The sequence below is a fragment of the Sapajus apella genome, unplaced genomic scaffold (assembly GCF_009761245.1).
Source record: "Sapajus apella isolate SASKATOON/1434 unplaced genomic scaffold, GSC_monkey_1.0 scaffold4, whole genome shotgun sequence".
NCBI classification, from domain to species: domain Eukaryota; kingdom Metazoa; phylum Chordata; class Mammalia; order Primates; family Cebidae; genus Sapajus; species Sapajus apella.
The window spans coordinates 36,644,475-36,661,642 of NW_022436944.1; the positions used below are offsets into that span (position 1 = coordinate 36,644,475).

General features: G+C 35.4%; 1 protein-coding gene across 4 annotated transcripts in view; it reads right to left on the reverse strand.

Moving 5' to 3' along the window:
- ANKRD28 (ankyrin repeat domain 28) overlaps positions 1-17,168 on the reverse strand; it is a 198,113-nt gene that overhangs the window by 146,493 nt on the left and 34,452 nt on the right. The window contains exons 1-2 of one of the 4 annotated variants that reach the window (XM_032258958.1): positions 11,776-12,377; positions 3,092-3,161 (exon numbers count right to left, since the gene is read on the reverse strand). The exons of 2 other annotated variants lie outside the window; for them this stretch is intronic. In XM_032258958.1, coding sequence (XP_032114849.1) covers positions 3,092-3,161; positions 11,776-11,816 — 111 coding nt within the window. In that variant the 5' untranslated portion in view covers positions 11,817-12,377. Of the gene's footprint in view, positions 1-3,091; positions 3,162-11,775; positions 12,378-17,168 lie in introns of those variants that run through there. One more of the 4 variants, XM_032258975.1, reaches the window with a different exon arrangement.

Below are 17,168 nucleotides of genomic sequence, written 5' to 3' on the forward strand. Positions count from 1 at the left end.
CAGCTACGAATAGGAGAAAACAATCATCAGAGACAACTTTAAAAAATTAAGAAATTGTGGCTTTCTGTAGATCCCATGTAAATGATAGTACCACCTAAAAACAATCAATACATTTTAAATGTTTTTAAGCCAGGCGTGGTGGCTCATGCCTGTAATCCCAATCCTCCTTTGGGAGGCTGAGGCGGGTGGATCACTTGAGGTCAGGAGTTCAATACTAGCCTGACCAACATAGCGAAACCCCATCTCTACTAAAAATACAAAAATTTGCCAGGCATGGTGGTGTGCACCTATAGTCCCAGCTACTCAGGAGGCTGAGGTGGTACAATCGCTTGAAGGTGGGAGAATCGCTTGAACCCAGGAGGCTGAAGTTGCAGTGAGCCAAGATCACACCACTGCACTCTAGCCTGGCGAGAGAGAGAGACTCTGGAAAAAAAAAAAAAAAAAAAAAAGCCAAAAATAACAATAAAATGTTTCTAAGGTGATAAAGATGGTATCACAGAGCCGGGCACAGTTGTGTACACCTATAGTCTCAGCTACTTAGGAGGCTGAGATGGGAGAATTACTTAGCCCATGAGTCTGAGGCCAGCCTGGACAACAACAAAATATTAGAAAATACAGGCACACTTAGCTCTTAACCAATTTCATTCATATAGAGGAATTTTTTTTTAAATAAAACCCAAAAACTTAATTTGTATATCGTAAGTGATACTTATGTTTTACTCATTTGAATTTGCCTATTTGTTTGACTAAACTATACCAATATCTTAATTTCTTGTTTTTTAAATGAATTTTCAAATGGTGCCCTTACATAAATTCAGAAAGGGTTTGGAGTAACCAATGCAAAAGCACCATCCAGTGGTAAAAGATGATAATTACAATGTATACAGTTATTAAAAGCAAAATTAGCTAAATGATTTGTGACTCTGCCTTTTCTCCAACACACATTCCAGGAAGAAAAAGCAAACTGGCTATATAATATTGAGGGTATCTGCTGTTTGTTACCATGTTCTTAATGAAATCTTACTCTTACTGTATTAAGTTGGCATTTTTTGTTTGTTTTTCTATCTTGCTACCAATTATCCAAATGCTTGGTTGAGAGGTGAATTAGGATAGGAGCATTGTTCAAATTCATCCAAAGCCTTTATTAAGGCACAGGATAAAAAATGGTTTATAAAAGTATGTGAGGGGGTGAATTTCCAATGGAACTCTGATTACCAACAGCCATCGCACACAAGTTATCCTATGTACTTTTTAAAAAGGTGATCATGGCCAGGCGCGGTGGCTCACGCCTGTAATCCCAGCACTTTGGGAGGCCAAGGTGGGTGGATCACAAGGTCAAGAGGTCGAGACCATCCTGGCCAACATGGTGAAACCCTGTCTCTACTAAAAATACAAAAAATAGCCAGGCATGGTGGCACATGCCTGTGGTCCCAGCTACTCAGGAGGCTGAGGCGGAAGAATCACTTGAACCCGGGAGGCGGAAGTTGCAGTGAGCCGAGTTTGCGCCATTGCACTCCAGCCTGGCGACAGAGCTAGACTCCGTCTCTAAATAACTAAATAACTAACTAACTAACTAACTAAATAAATAAATAAAATAAAATAAAAATAAATTAAAAGGTGATCATTTGGTATGTAATCCAGACGTTCCTGAAAAGGGCCAGGTAAAGATTCACAATCAGATATTTCATAAAGAATTCAGAATTTCTAAAGGGAACATGAATCTTGAATGTGATCATATTCACTCCAATGTGAAGAAACAACCAGGCAAACAGTGTGTTCCTAATAATCTACTCCCAACATATCAGAAAACAGTTGAATAAAATCTTCAGTTTTCAATAAAACAGCTTTTTAATCACCTCCTTTTTTAGAAAAAATTAAAAAGTTCAATACAATGGCACACACATGTAATCCCAGCACTTTGAAAGGCTGAGGTGAACAGTTCACTTGAGCCCAGGGGTTCAAGAACAGCCTGGGCAACATGTGAAACCCCATCTCTACTAAAAATACAAAAATTAGCTGGGCATGGTGGCATGTACCTGTAGTCCCAACTACTCAGGATCTTGGCTGAGGTGGGAGGAGCGCTTGAGCCCAGCAGGTTGAGGCTACAGTGAGCCCTGATCATGCCACTGCACTCCAGTCTAGGCAACAGTGAGACCTTGTTGCAAAGGAAAAAACAAAAAAACAAAACCCCAAAATTTTTAATAAAACTAAAAACATACTATTACAAAAACCCAGTAAGGATGATTTTTTTTTTTTGTTCTAAAGCAACTTTACATCAAGTCTACGTGATATAAAATGGTATTACTGTTTGGGATCATAAGATATTTAATAAAAAGTACAGCATATTATACCTTGGTAATGGCAAAATAGTCAATTACTGGACCATAATTTTCTCCTTTTGTACTCTAAAAAAAATTTCAGTATATTTGAATATGAAAAAATAAAAACAAAAAAATTAAAAAAAAAGTTTGAATCTGAAATAAGCCTAATAAATATTAACAATGATATCAAACAAGCTTATACTGTCTTCACTAGTGCCTGCAGTCCAACATACCTGGAGTTTACGAGATTTTTTTTAAAAACTAGTTTCATTAAAAACACAGGGGTCACTCAAATAATGAGGTTCCCCAGTGATTATTGAATAGCTGTTAATATTTAAAGTGTGCACCACAATCATTTAACATGTAAGAGAAAGATCTATGAGCAAAATGATGCATACAGCTAAACAAAAGTTTGAAAACCTCTAGTAATTTATTACTATTTCAGGACAAAATAAAACTAGTTGCAATACTGTTATTTTCAGCTGTTTAATATTTTCTTCTCCATGACAGAGATCTTAAATTATATTTATAAGCTCCCTCCACTGAAAATCTATTTCAATGATTAAACTGCTATACTAAGTCTTCCACTAACACAGGGCCTACTACTATAAATGTTTCTAAAATAAAGGACTTTTTGGCTGACACTAAGTATTTGCTCACATACAGTTATGTATGAAAGCTAAGTTACAAGGAGGCTTAAAAAAGCAACAAACTGACAAATTACAAGAACTGCCTATATTACTGGAAGAGACTACTAGAAAATAACCTACCATAATAGGAATGCCCATACTATTTTCCTCTGGTGGAGGCAGTTGTACTGTTTCAATTCCAATCACAAGCCTGTAGCAGAAAACAGATATCAAAAGAAAGAATATGCTGATCCTAGAAATTAAGAGCTATGTTATAAAAATACTAGTACCTTAAGAAAACATGGAATTATTAGATAATATTCAAAAACTTACTTTGGATTTTATTAATTCAGAACTCACTTTTATCCTTCTATGAAGAAAAAAATACTAATCTGTGTAACAAAACATTTTTTAAAGGCTTTCTTTATATATTAAACAGGATTGGCTTCCCAGAAGAGACGTAAAAAGTGGTATTGGTTTCTTAGAATTGCTAGCAACAAGTCATCCGCATAAATCTCACACACACACATACACACACACACCACTTTTCAAATATATTCACTAATAACATATTCAGCTACTTACTAATTAGTAACTATTTATCCATGGGGATGTCTTGATTTAAGAAACTGCCTACAAAAGGTTTAAAATATTTGATCTATACATTTTTTGAAAATGTACAACAAACTCATTTTAGTAACACATAAAATTTAAGAAATCACTGTAATATCTCCCAAAGAAAACTCTGATAGTTACACACACACACACACACACACACACACACACACACACACACGTTTAATGGATAGGATAATATACACATATTATTTAGTAATTTGCTTCTCTCCATCACTCCCCACTTAATGTGGACCTTACCCATGTCCTTAAATACTCTTCTACAACACCTTGAACATGACATTCCATTCAAAAATACTGTATTTAACATATTTCCTAAGAGTAAGTATTTGGGGTTGCTTCTATTTTTTAATTCTTATATAATAAAGAGTATTACATATTCTTATACAATACTTGTCCCAGGATAAAAAATGAAATTCCCACCAGTTAATTTTAAATTTAATTATTTTTATTTAAAAAAAAAAAATTCCCACCAGTAAATGGCTTGTCTTTACATAAATCAAATTAGGCCTAAAAAATTATGGAGCCATAATCCTCATGTGCTATGACCTACAAAGAACAAATGTCAGAATTACATTCCCTACATAAAAGTGTGCTGGCCAACCACATTTCTTTTGTCTTTCTTTTCTTTTGAGACAAGATCTTGTGCCATCACCCAGGCTCGAGTATAGTTGTGCAAAATGTAGCTTCAACCTCCTGGGTTCAAGTGATCCTGCCACCTCAGCCTCCTGAGCAGCTGAGACCATAGGTGTGCATCACCTCACCCAGTTAATTTTCAAATTATTTCTGTAGAGATGGGGTCTCATTATGTTGCCCAGGCTGGTCTCAAACTCCTGGGCTCAAGTGATTTTTCTGCTTCAGTCTCCCAAAGTGCTTGGGTTACATGAGTGAGCCACTGCACCCACCCACACATTTCTTATTGTTCTGAAAAAATCGTCATCATTGCTATGACAAAGAATCATCTTTGTTATAGTAATTACTGTTGTGGTAATGCCTTCTAAAATGTTAGAAGATATAAAGTATCCCATCCACTCTGTTGGAGGAAGGTTAGCTATAGTTCCAAATATAAAAATTGGTTATTTCTTTTGTCAAAATTACTTATGAACAAATCAACTTCATCAGAAAATATTAAAGGTATACTATTTTTAGTGTGTGTTCTACAGCATGTAACAGAAATGGTAATAGAATTAATCTGCCATATGGTGGCAGCAAATACAAAAGAAAATTAATTTCTTGAGTAAGTCTATTTACAAAGGTAATGTCTTCCCTGAGTCATGTATTTTAAACGGTTTAAAAAAAAAAAAAAAAAAGGAGGCTTTACAGGTTTTCATAATTATGTTTAAAGCTTGTTATATAAATAAGCTCAAAACAATATCAGGAGTAAAATTCTGATTGAAAATAGCCTTCTGTTACTATAGCATTTACCAGAACAAATTGTCTCAAAAACTGAGGCTTTTGATCCTTGTCAGTCAACATGCAATTGCAATGACTTTTATTGTATTAACTAAAATGTACATATATTACATAAAAATTCTATTTTCTTACTCTAACCAAAGCCACCTAGCCTAGCCTCCTACCTCCACAGATATTTACTCATTTGTTTGTTAATAACTACTTATATGCTAAGTTCATGAAACTTACACAAAATCTTTCATCTATTTCCTTTTCCCTGATTTGTAATGTGGGATCATTAAGACCACCTTAAGAGCCTAAGGATAAGAGATACTATAGTGTCTCTTCACCTATAATTTGCAATGGAAAAAAAAAACACCACACAGAAAAATTCAAGTAAGAAAGTTTTATTTTTCCTCCTATGACTGCCTTAAAGTCTTTCTGTTCTATAGAAATAGTTATTTCAAAGGGAAAAATGTTTGGTGCCCTTTATTTACTAAGTAACAAACATGTAAGTTACGTGAAACAATTGAAAAATGTATAAGAGTATCTTTTCACACACAATTATGAAAATGTCAATCTTCTCTATTTATTTATAGATGTTACAGCCAAAATGTCTTATAATCCAAGACACTAAGAGATAGGAGGCTAGGGATCATGAGTAGATCCAAAATGAGAGTAAATTCGCGCACAGATTGTACATAATCAGAGTTAAAACACATCTGAAAACCCATCTCTATTAAAAAAGAGGGGGAAGGTGGGCACAGTGGCTCATGCCTGTAATCCCAGCACTTTGGGAAGCCGAGGTGGGAGGATCACTTGAGCTCAGGAGTTTGAGAACTGCCTGGGCAACACGGAAAGCCCCATCTCTGTAAGAAAACAAAACCCAAACCAAACAACCAAAACCAAAAACACACCTCTGAATATTGTAAAGGCCCAGTCTGCCACAGAGTGTGCATTTTCTTTAAGGCAGGGGCTATATCTCACTCATTTCATCAGTATGTCTACCTCTATGACTTTCCTTAACATATAACAGTAATGAACAATTTCTCATGCACAAACATTTCACATACTGATGATTTTACCTTGTCAGCAGAAGTATCCTGTTTTTTTTTTTCCTTGTTATTTTGTTTTTGTCTCAACTAGATACAAAATTTTATAGGTTATAAACTAATACTGACAATTTCATATGATCCAACCTAGTATCAACTGCTCACAATATAAGTAAGTTCCCAGAGCTACTGACAGGTACCATTTCTTACTGCTCTAAGTACTCACCTTCTAATAAGGGAAAAAAATAAAAAGTAAACTACAAAGCAGTGCAATAAGTGCTCTCCTAAAAGTTTGTGTGTATCTGTGAGAGACGGAGACTGACATACATGCATATAGTTCATTAGGAATCACAAGATGTAACAGTTGACGAATGCTATGAGGAAAACTGGAGAGCAACCTAGAATATAAAATTAAGATTCCTCTGCTAGGTGATCACAATACTGAGATTTACATATTTAGATAAACATAAAATTACCAGGAAACTACTAATTTCTTCGTAAGATGAGATAAAAGCAAGAATGTCTGCTCTTACCACTCTTATTTAGTATCATACTAAAAGACAGAGCACTGCAATATGGCTATAAGGAAAGGAATAAAAGATGTATGGTTTGGAAAGGAAGAAATAAAATTGCTTGTATTCATAGACAACATGATTGTCTTTATAGAAAATTCCATGGAATCTATTAAAAGGTGTCTAGAATTGATAAGCTTAGCAAAGTCATAGATTACAATTGTTATTTCTACACACTATCAATGAACTAGAAATCTAAACAAAAAGCAGTTATCATTTATAATACCCCAGAACTCAAAAGTACTAAGGCATAAATTCAACAAAAGACATACAGACTCATGCTGAAAATCACAAAATACTGATGAAAGAAATCAAAGACAACACAAAGAAAAGAGATACAGGACCACCCTGACCACCGCCAGCCATCCCTCCACCCCCTGCCTGGTTATCCACACATAGTATATATATAGGGTTCAGTACTACCTGAGATTTTTGGACTTTTATGAGGTGGGGGGTGGGAAAGAATATATGCCACTCCCACCCCCACCTCATAAAAGCCAAAAATCTCAGGTAGTACTAAACCCTATATATATTATGCCTTAATATGGCAATTCAAAATCTGAAATGCTTCAAACTCTGAAACTTTTTGTGTGCTAATATGATGCGACAAGCGGAAAATTCCACACATAAGTACTTAACAGAAACGTTGTTTCATGCACAAATTAAAAATATTTTACCAAATTACCTTTGGGTTACATATATACGATATATATTAAAAATAAATGAATTTCATGTTTAGACTTGGATCCCATCCCCAAGCTCTTGTTACATATATGCAAATATTCCAAAATCACAAACACATCTAGTCCCAAGCATTTCAGACAAGGAATACTCAACCTGTATATACATACAGTCAACTGATTTTTGAAAAAGGTACAAAGGCAGTTCAACACAGTAAAATATGATCTTTCCAACAAATCATCCTGGAACAACTGGATAATTCTATAACTGGATAATATAGATAATATAGAATTATTTATATCATCTATATAATAATAGATAATATAGAATATCTATAATATCTATATTCTAATTATGTATCTATACATATAAATGCATATGTAGCTATACATATATACATACTCAACCTGTATATACATCAGTCAACTGATTTTTGAAAAAGGTACAAAGGCAGTTCAACACAGTAAAATATGATCTTTCCAATAAATCGTTCTAGAACAACTGGATAATTCATTTGGAAAATGAGGGCAACTGATATTTGCTTATATAATCATAAAAGGCTGGGCGTGGTGGCTCACACCTGTAATCCCAGCACTTCGGGAGGCCGAGGTGGGCAGATTACAAGGTCAGGAGATAGAGACCATCCTGGCTAACACGGTGAAACCTCGTCTCTCCTAAAAAATACAAAAAATTAGCCGGGTGTGGTGGTACATGCCTGTAGTGCCAGCTACTTGGAGGCTGAGGCAGGAGAAATGCTTGAACTCAGGAGGCGTTGCAGTGGCATCATGCCACCACACTCCAGCCTGGGTGACAAAGCGAGATTCCATCTCAAAAGAACCAAAAAAAAAAAAAAAAAACAATGCTTTCCTCAATAAATCAATAAAATGTATGAAGACACATATATTTTACTCTGCCAGTCTGTTTTCTTCCAGCTGTTAAACCAATCAGAAATCACTAGGCGGGGAGCTTGGGAATTTATAATCTTAAACTAAGTGATTCTAATTCAGAGCCAAGGTTTAGAACCAATGATAAGGCATGGTTATCATATGCAATACACTGTACTAGCCAAGCTGAGTTAATAAAAAATTCCCTTCCCTCAAAGGTAAAAAGCAAATGACTACGATAATGATTGTACATGGAATATTAATCTGCTGACATGGTACTACAGAGGAAATAATTTTAAAAAAATCATTTTTGCTAAACCCCAATGAAAACATTAGGTAAAAGGTTGGTAGGAAACATGATGAACCAAGCTGACAACACTTGCAGACTGGTATTACCACTAGGAACAGAACAACTTGTTATGTGCCCACCTGTTGTGCAGCAATGTATGTTTATCTACATGGATGTATACGTGTTGTATATATGCATATATATCAACCTGCAACATACATGACATATATAATAAAGTGATAGGTGGCTATATGCATATTGATAACTGCTTTATTATGCCTGTCTTTGTTAAAACAAACAAACAAACACTGGAATCTAATCAAATCGTTAAAGCTACTGATTCACCAAAAAAAAAAAAAAAAAAAAAAAGAGGAATATGTTAAACAACCCTATGAAGATACAATAAGCTAAACTAGAATGTGGGAAATCCTACAGAACAAATGACACAAGTTCTTCAATAAATAGGTTCATTTTTTAAAAGGGAAGGGGAAGCTACTATAAGAAAGAGACTTAGGAAACTAATCATATTCAATGTTCAAACTTGGTTTAGACCTATTCTAACAAAGCAACCTTCAAGTTATCCGATACACACACACAAAATGAAATGCCAATGAATTTTGCTTCAAAATACTCCAAAGACATTGAGAAATGGTGAAATGTTGGTAATTGGTCTTAATTCACAGAGGTTCCTTAATGTCTTTTTTGTATAACAAAGTTTAATAATTAAATTATGCAAAATTAAATAAATTCAATTATATGGTGATACTGCAAAAAAAGGAAGATAATGCAATTTTAGATTAACATTTCTCTATTATTCTATTCACAGATAATACTGTTTTCCTTTTTTGACACTTCATTCTGAAAAAATTAAATTGGTTAGGTCCAAATTTAGTCACTACACTTTATAGCAATACTTTATCAACCAATTTAAGGAAATCTAGAAGATATGGTAAATCCACATCAGGGTTTCTCAGTGTTGGCACTCCCAACATTTTAGGACATAAAATTCTTTGTCATGGGGTCCAGGCCTATCCCACTGCAGGATGTTTAGTAGCATCTCTGGTCTCTATCCACTAGATGCCAGTAGCATAACCCATTGCCCTAAACTGTGATGACTAGAAATATTTCCAGATACTGCCAAATGTCCCCTGGAAAACGGTAACAACCCGCATTTGAGAAACACTGGTGCAAATTAATCATTTCTTAGAATGGAGAGCTTACTACAAAAAGCAAAAGGAACATAATAGTTATATTCCTTAAAAATCTGGCAAAAACAACTTGAATAAAATGACTAGCTAGCAACAGACAAATGGTATTTTCTCTATGTTAATAGCAATACTCAAGTATTTGAAGACTTAACCTTTTAGAAAATGTAAATATGTAAAACATTTACTTTTAAAGACAATATATTAAACAAATTAGGTTTTTTTAATGGTTTGAGATAATGAACATTATATCTACTTATATTCAGCTCACTCAAAAAAGTGGCAGTAACATCACAATATATAGCACAGTAAGAACTCCAAAACTCCATCTCTTCATAAAGCAATGAATAGATGGCCAAACAGCCAGAATCAACATTTTCATAATTCTAGAACATTTTCATAATTCTAGAATCAAAACCTTACGACAACCAGAAGAACACATACTGAAGAAAGATGCTGCTGGGTTTTCATAGGAAAACCCCATGGAATTTTAACTTACTGCATACCATTCCCAACTCCCCCTACGTGGCAGCATCCATGATATCAGCCCACATTTGGTGCCTGTTGTGGGTACCTGATAAATTAATATGGACCTTATTCTCAAAGAATTATGGTTGTGTGTTTTGAACTATGTAGTGGATCCCTGAAGGACTGGGTCAAGGACTTGTCTTTGTTTCACCAGCCTTGGAGATTCCTAGGACTGAAGTGGCTTCCCCAGTGGTGTCTGTTGAAGCCGTTTCTCTCTGTCATCTGTGGTAAGAGGTAACAATTGGGGCAACCAACAAACATCTAAAAACCTAGGAATGAAGAAGCTGGAGAAGGAGACACATATGAAAATAATGACTTTGAAAGCGCCCATAAATACTGGGAAACCTAGAGGCCACATGATGTCCAGGACTGACCATGTGTTCAGGGAAGACTCATGAAGACCCTAAACTTTGACCTCTGGCTGATCTTTCAGTTCTGCGCAAGCAAAAAGTGAAGACTGGGGCAGAACTCTAAGCAGCTTGGCTGAGCATTATGTACCACAACACAGAAGCAATTTGTAAAGTCTAGGAGAGTTTGTTTTTGTTTGGGCTTTTTGGGGGAGTTGTTGGGGTAGATTGAGGCATTTAGGAAAATCTCTGCCAAATCATAGCCAAGTGCTAAGAGAATGAACAGAGAATTCAGTGGACATACACTATGAAGAACACAGACTTTACAAAAATAGTTTTAAAAGACTCATTAAACAAACAACCACTAGAATAAGCAGCAATAACAATCCTCAGGGATGGGGAAGAAAAAGGCTCTCCAGCTACAATATTCAAAATATTCAATTTCCAACAAAAATATTTGAGGCATGCAAATAAAAATCAAACTATATCCTAGTCACGAGAGAAAAAGAAATTAATGGTAACTGTCCCAGAGGAAGGCCAGACGCTAGATTTACTAGACAAAGACTTTATATCAACTGCCATAAATACGGTCACAGAACTAAAGGAAACCCTAGACAAAGAACTAAAGGAAACCAGAATGTTATCTTACTAACTCGAGAGTATCAACTTAAAAAATGGAAATCAATAGAAAGGAACAAAATTGAAATTCTGGAGCTAAAGGATAAAATTAAAATGAAAAATACCTAGTTCTTTGAAAAGATCAACAAAACCGATAAGCCTTTAACTAGGCTGACAAGACTCACATTACTAAAATCAAAACAAAAGTAGGCATATTACTACTGACCTTATAAAAGGTTAGTATTGTTATTAAGATTACAATTGTATGCCAACATATTAGCCTATTTACACAAAATGAACAAATTCCTGGAACCACACAAACTATCAAAACCGACCCAAGAAATAGAAAACTGCACAGTCCTGTAACAGTGGTTCCCAACCTTTTTGGCACCAGGGATCGGTGTTGTGAAAGACAATTTTTACATGGGAGGGGTGTGGGCGGGGGGATGGGCTGAAACTGCTCCAACTCAAATCATCAGGCATCAGATTCTCATAAGGAGTGCACAATCTAGATCCCTTGCATGCACAGTTTACAATAGGGTTCCTATGTGAATCTAATGCAGCCACTGATCTGACAGGAGGCAGAGCTCAGGCAGGAATGCTCACTTGAAGGCTGCTCACCTCCTGCTCTGCAGTCTGGTTCCTGATGGGCCATGAACCATCTGCGGCCTGGCGGTCAGGACCCCTGCTATACAAATGAAGATACTGAATCAAGAATTAAAACCTCCCAACAAAGAAAAGTCCAGGACTAGATGGCTTCACTGATGAAGTCTACCAAAAATTTAAAGAATTAACATAAGTTCTTCTCAAAATAAAAGAAGAGGGAGGACTAAAATACTCTTCAAAAAATAGTGCTAGGACAACTGGATATCCACATTTCTCAAAGTCAAAACTAGATACCTGATACCAAAACTACAAAAAGACATCACGAGGAAACAAATAATAGACTAATATCCCTTAAGATTATGTAAAAATTTTCAACAAAATACTAGCAAACCAAATTCAGCAGCATATCGAAAGAATTACAGACCATGCCCAAGTGGGGCTTATACCAGGAATGCAAGGGTGCTTGAACACTTTAAAATATTTAATGTATCACATTAATAAGATGAAAGGAATAAACACATGATAATCTCAACTGATGCAGAGAAAAAGCATTTACAAAATCCAGTATGTTTTCATGATAAAAACATTCAACATCATAGATGCTGAAGGGAACTTCTTTACCATGATAAAGACTATTTAAAAACTATTTAGGGAGGCCAAGGCGGGTGGATCACAAGGTCAAGAGATCGAGACCATCCTGGTCAATATGGTGAAACCCCGTCTCTACTAAACATACCAAAAAAAAAAAAAACTCAGCTGGGCATGGTGGCGCGTGCCTGTAATCCCAGCTACTCAGGAGGCTGAGGCAGGAGAACTGCCTGAACCCAGGAGGCGGAGGTTGCGGTGTGCCGAGATCGTGCCATTGCACTCCAGCCTGGGTAACAAGAGCGAAACTCTGTATCAAAAAACTATTTAAAAACCCAATCATAATATCATAGTTAAGGGTGAAAAACTCAATGCTTTCTTCCTTAGATAAGGAACAAGACAAAGATGCCACTTTCACCACTTTTATTCAATACTGTTCTACAAGTTTTAGCCAGATCGACTAAGTAAGAAATAAAAGCCATTCAAATTGTAAAGAAATAAAACAAACCAAAAAAACCATCTCTATTTGCAGATATGGTCTTATGTATAGAAAATCCTAAAGAATGTTTTGTTCTGTTTATTTTGAGATAGGGTCTCACTCTGTCACACAGGCTGGAGAGTAGTGACACCATCTCAGCTCACTGTAACGTCTGCCTCCTGGTCTCAAGCAATCCTCCCACCTCAGCCTCCTGAGTGGCTAGGACCATAGGCATGTGCAACCACAGTCAGCTAGTTTTTTCTATTTTTGGTAATGACAGGGTTTCACCAAGTTGCCTAGGCTGGTCTTGAACTCCTGAGCTTAATCCATCTGCCCGCCTCGGCCTCCCAAAGTGCTGGGATTACAGGTGTGAGCCACCAAGCTAGGCCAAGACTTTTTACAAAAAAAGCTATCAGAGCTAATGAACAAATTCAGCAAAGTTGTAGAATATAAAAGAAATTCACAAAATCCGTTGCTTTTCTATATACCAGCAAAGAACAATCCAAAAGTAAGAAATTAAGAAACAATTCTATTAAGCATCAGAAAGAAAGAATAAAACTTAGGAAAAACTAGCTCTGATAATTTGATGACTAAGAAGGCCCAGGCCTAAAAATGGGCACAAGGAAAATGTTTAAAAGTAAAACAACACATTATTGGTGTGCTGAATGCGTCCATGTGCACACCTGCCATCAGGTATCACTTATGTCAAAATGACTTACAGAACAAGGAGTTGGTTTAAACTCCTTGTTAAAAGGCATTCCTAATAAAGAGGGCAGGATGCAAAGTTGACTAGGATGCAGGAGGACAGACTGGAAGAAATATAAATTGATAAAGCCTCTGTGCAACTGGCAATCACTAGCAAAATTTTCAATGCACATCCCACTGAAAAAGACCTCCAAGATATTTCAGGGTTGGGGTGTAGTAAAGCAATCAAATAAGCCAACTTGTGTGTTAAAAGGAAGAGAAAATTAAGAATAAATTTGTATATACTTGGCTTATCTCTTGTAAAATTACCAGTACTCTTCACATCATGGGGCAGAAAGCTTAAACCATTCTTCCCAGAATTTTTTATTGAATGATTCAAGGATAGTCTCTGCCAATGAGGGTCATGTATGCAAGATTAAATGAAGGGAAAGAAAATTCTTGTCTGACAGCAAATGGGAGTAAATTCACGGGCAGACAATAGGCATGAGGTTGGAAGCAGCTATTGCATAAGAAATCATCTACCTTTTCTGGACTCAATACTGTACAATGCCAATTTTTCAAATTAAATCCATAATCTCAATGGAATACCAGTTATGCTCAACAATTTTCATGGCACTCCAAAATGTTTTAAAATTTTACATGGAAGACTAAAGGGTAAAGAGCCAACTGGTTTTTTTTTTGGGGGGGGAAGGTTGAACTACACATCATATACAAAAATAAATTCTAGGTCATTCAGAAAACTGGGTGAAAAAATTGCTAATTTTTAGAGGAAACAATATTTTCTTAAGACCTTGATGGTTTCTTACACAATATAAAAAAGGGGGAAAAACCCAGAAAAGATTAGTAAGAATGATTATACTATAAAAGTTCTGAATAAGTGACCCCTGAAACAAAGTAAAGACTAGCCACAGACTGAGGTATAAAAAAACCAATAAAGATTCATAACCTATAGATCTATCACTACAATACAAAAAAAAAAAAAAATAGGCAATTCACAAACTTGTCAAAAATACATAAAAATATATTCAATCTTTTTAGAAATCTGGAAAATCCAAATTAAAACAAAGTATTCTCATATACATCAGAATGCCAAAATTAAAGTCAAACTAAAATAATTATTGGCAAGTTTGAGAGTAAAGAATAACTCTTACTCAAATGCTTGTAGCACTATAATCAGTATAGCCCCTTTGAAGAAAATAATAAATAATAAAGGTGAACGTGTCTATATCCTATGACCCAGCAATTCTATCTTCACATATCAATCTCAGAGAAATGGTACACAAAAAGATACATACATATCATATTAGAATTTCTACAACACTATGTGTAATAGCTAAAACTGTAAGATACCTAACTACAGAATTTTAAGAAAATAAACGCCAGTTTATTTGTATCAGATATACGGCAACTATTATTTTTATTTGTATAATATTATCAGGTGTAAATGCAATTTTGTTACATGCACAGATTGTGCAGCAGTCAAAGTGGGGCTTTTGGGGTATCCCCAAAGATACAGATATACAGCAATTACAACAAATCTATCATCATGGATGAATTTTAAAAGCAGTGATAAAAAGATACATAAAGCATACCATTTATTTAAAATTTTAGAAAACATAATAGTAATATACTCTTTATGGATATGTAAATAGAGTGTAAATGAAAAAAAACCTACATGATAAAAGCTAACTTTCAAGATAGTTACCTACAAAAAGGGGGGCAGAGCTCTAGTTATGTATTTCATCCTTTAAGATACACAAAGGAAATTTGGCAAAGTATTGACAGTTGTTTATTCCTAGTGATAGGTACTTAGGTTTATATTTTATATTGAAGTTTCTGAACACTTCAATTTAATTAAAAACATTTTTCAAGAAAGATCATTCTGATTGGTTTGAGTGTAGAAGATGAACTGAAATGGGGGCAAGATTGGAGAGGGTAGACTGGTCAGAGAACAACTGCATTAATCCAGTAAGAAATGACAGCAGCATGAACTAAAGCCATTAAAGTACAAGGGAGAGATCAGTATTTATACATACAAACTAGGACTACAGAGTTCTTCATACAGTTTTGCAAGCATGGTATGCCTGTGGGTCATTTTCCTTTCTTTAAAATCTCTTATATTAGACATTTCTGAAAAGAAGACACAAACGGTCAAGTATATGGAAAAAAAGTTAACTCACTCATCACCAGGGAAAGGCAAATTAAAACCATGAGATATCACCTCACATCTGTTAGAATACTGCTATCAAAAAGATAAAAGGTAAAGTGTTGACAAGGATGTGGAAAAAGAGAATCCCTGCCCATTGTTGAGGGGAATGTAAATTAGTACAGCCATTACAGAAAACAGTAACAAAGTTCCTCAAAAAATTAAATATAAAATTGCCATATGATCCAGTAATCCCACTACAGGATATACAACCAAAAGAAATGAAAGCAGTATGTCAAAGAGGTATCTGCACTCACACGTTCATTGCGGCATTATTCAAAATAGCCAAAACATAGAATCAACCTAAGTGTCCACCAATAAATTAAGAAAAACGTGGTGTATGTACACAATAGGATACTATTCAGCCTTAAGAAAGGAGGGAATCCTGTCATTGCAGCAACATAGATGAACCTAGAGAACATTATGTTAGTGAAATAAGCCAGGCACAGAAAGTGGAAGATCACGATTTCACCTATTTGTGGAATCTAAAAAAAGTCAAAAGTATAGAAGTGGAGAAGAGAATGGTGGGTCCTAGGGGGCTGAGGAAGGCAGACTAAATGATTAAAAGTTTATTTCCAGTATATCATCTTTTTAAAATGACTTTGTATTTCATACAGCTGTAATACCAGTTATAGGCATCTCTTATACAAATATTTTTAACAAGAAAAACTCCAAAGTTAAATGCTAACAATTACCTTTAAAAACAAATGAAAACACAAAAGGCATGCACAATGTCAAGGACTAGAAGAAAACTGCATCTATGATTCTGAGAAAGGAAAAGAAACAAAAAACAAAAACCCTGTAATAAATCTAGAAGTTGTAAGGTAAATATTCATTACAATGTAGGTCATCTTCATCACTTCGTAAATAAAAATCCCACAGCTTTCCAGAGAGTAACATGAAAAAAAATTCAAGATATATTTTCCATAGTAAATCTTCGGATAATCAAATTTTAAAGTCACAGACATCTAATAGCATCTCTTATTTATTTCTCCATGAATGAAAACTAATAGACAAGAAATAAAAGGATCTAAATTGGGAAAGAAGTAGTAATATTATTTGTTTGCAGACAGCATGATCATCTATGTAGAAAATCCTAAAGATTCCACAAAAAGACTGCACACAGTGGCTCAATCCTGTAACTCCAGCATTTTGGGAGGCTGAGGCAGGAGGGTTGCTTGAGGCCAGGAGTTCAAGACTACCCTGGGCAATGTAGGGAGACCTTGTCTCTACAAAAAAAAAAATAATAATCATGAAAAATTAGCTGGGCATGGTGTGCATGCCTGTAGTCCCAGCTACTGGGAAGGCTGAAAAGAGAGAATCACCTGAGCCTGGGAGGTCGAGGCTACAGTGAGCCATGATTATGCCACTGCACTCCAACGTGCACGAGAGAGAGAGAGAGAGAGAGAGAGAGAGAGAGAGAGAGAGAGAGAG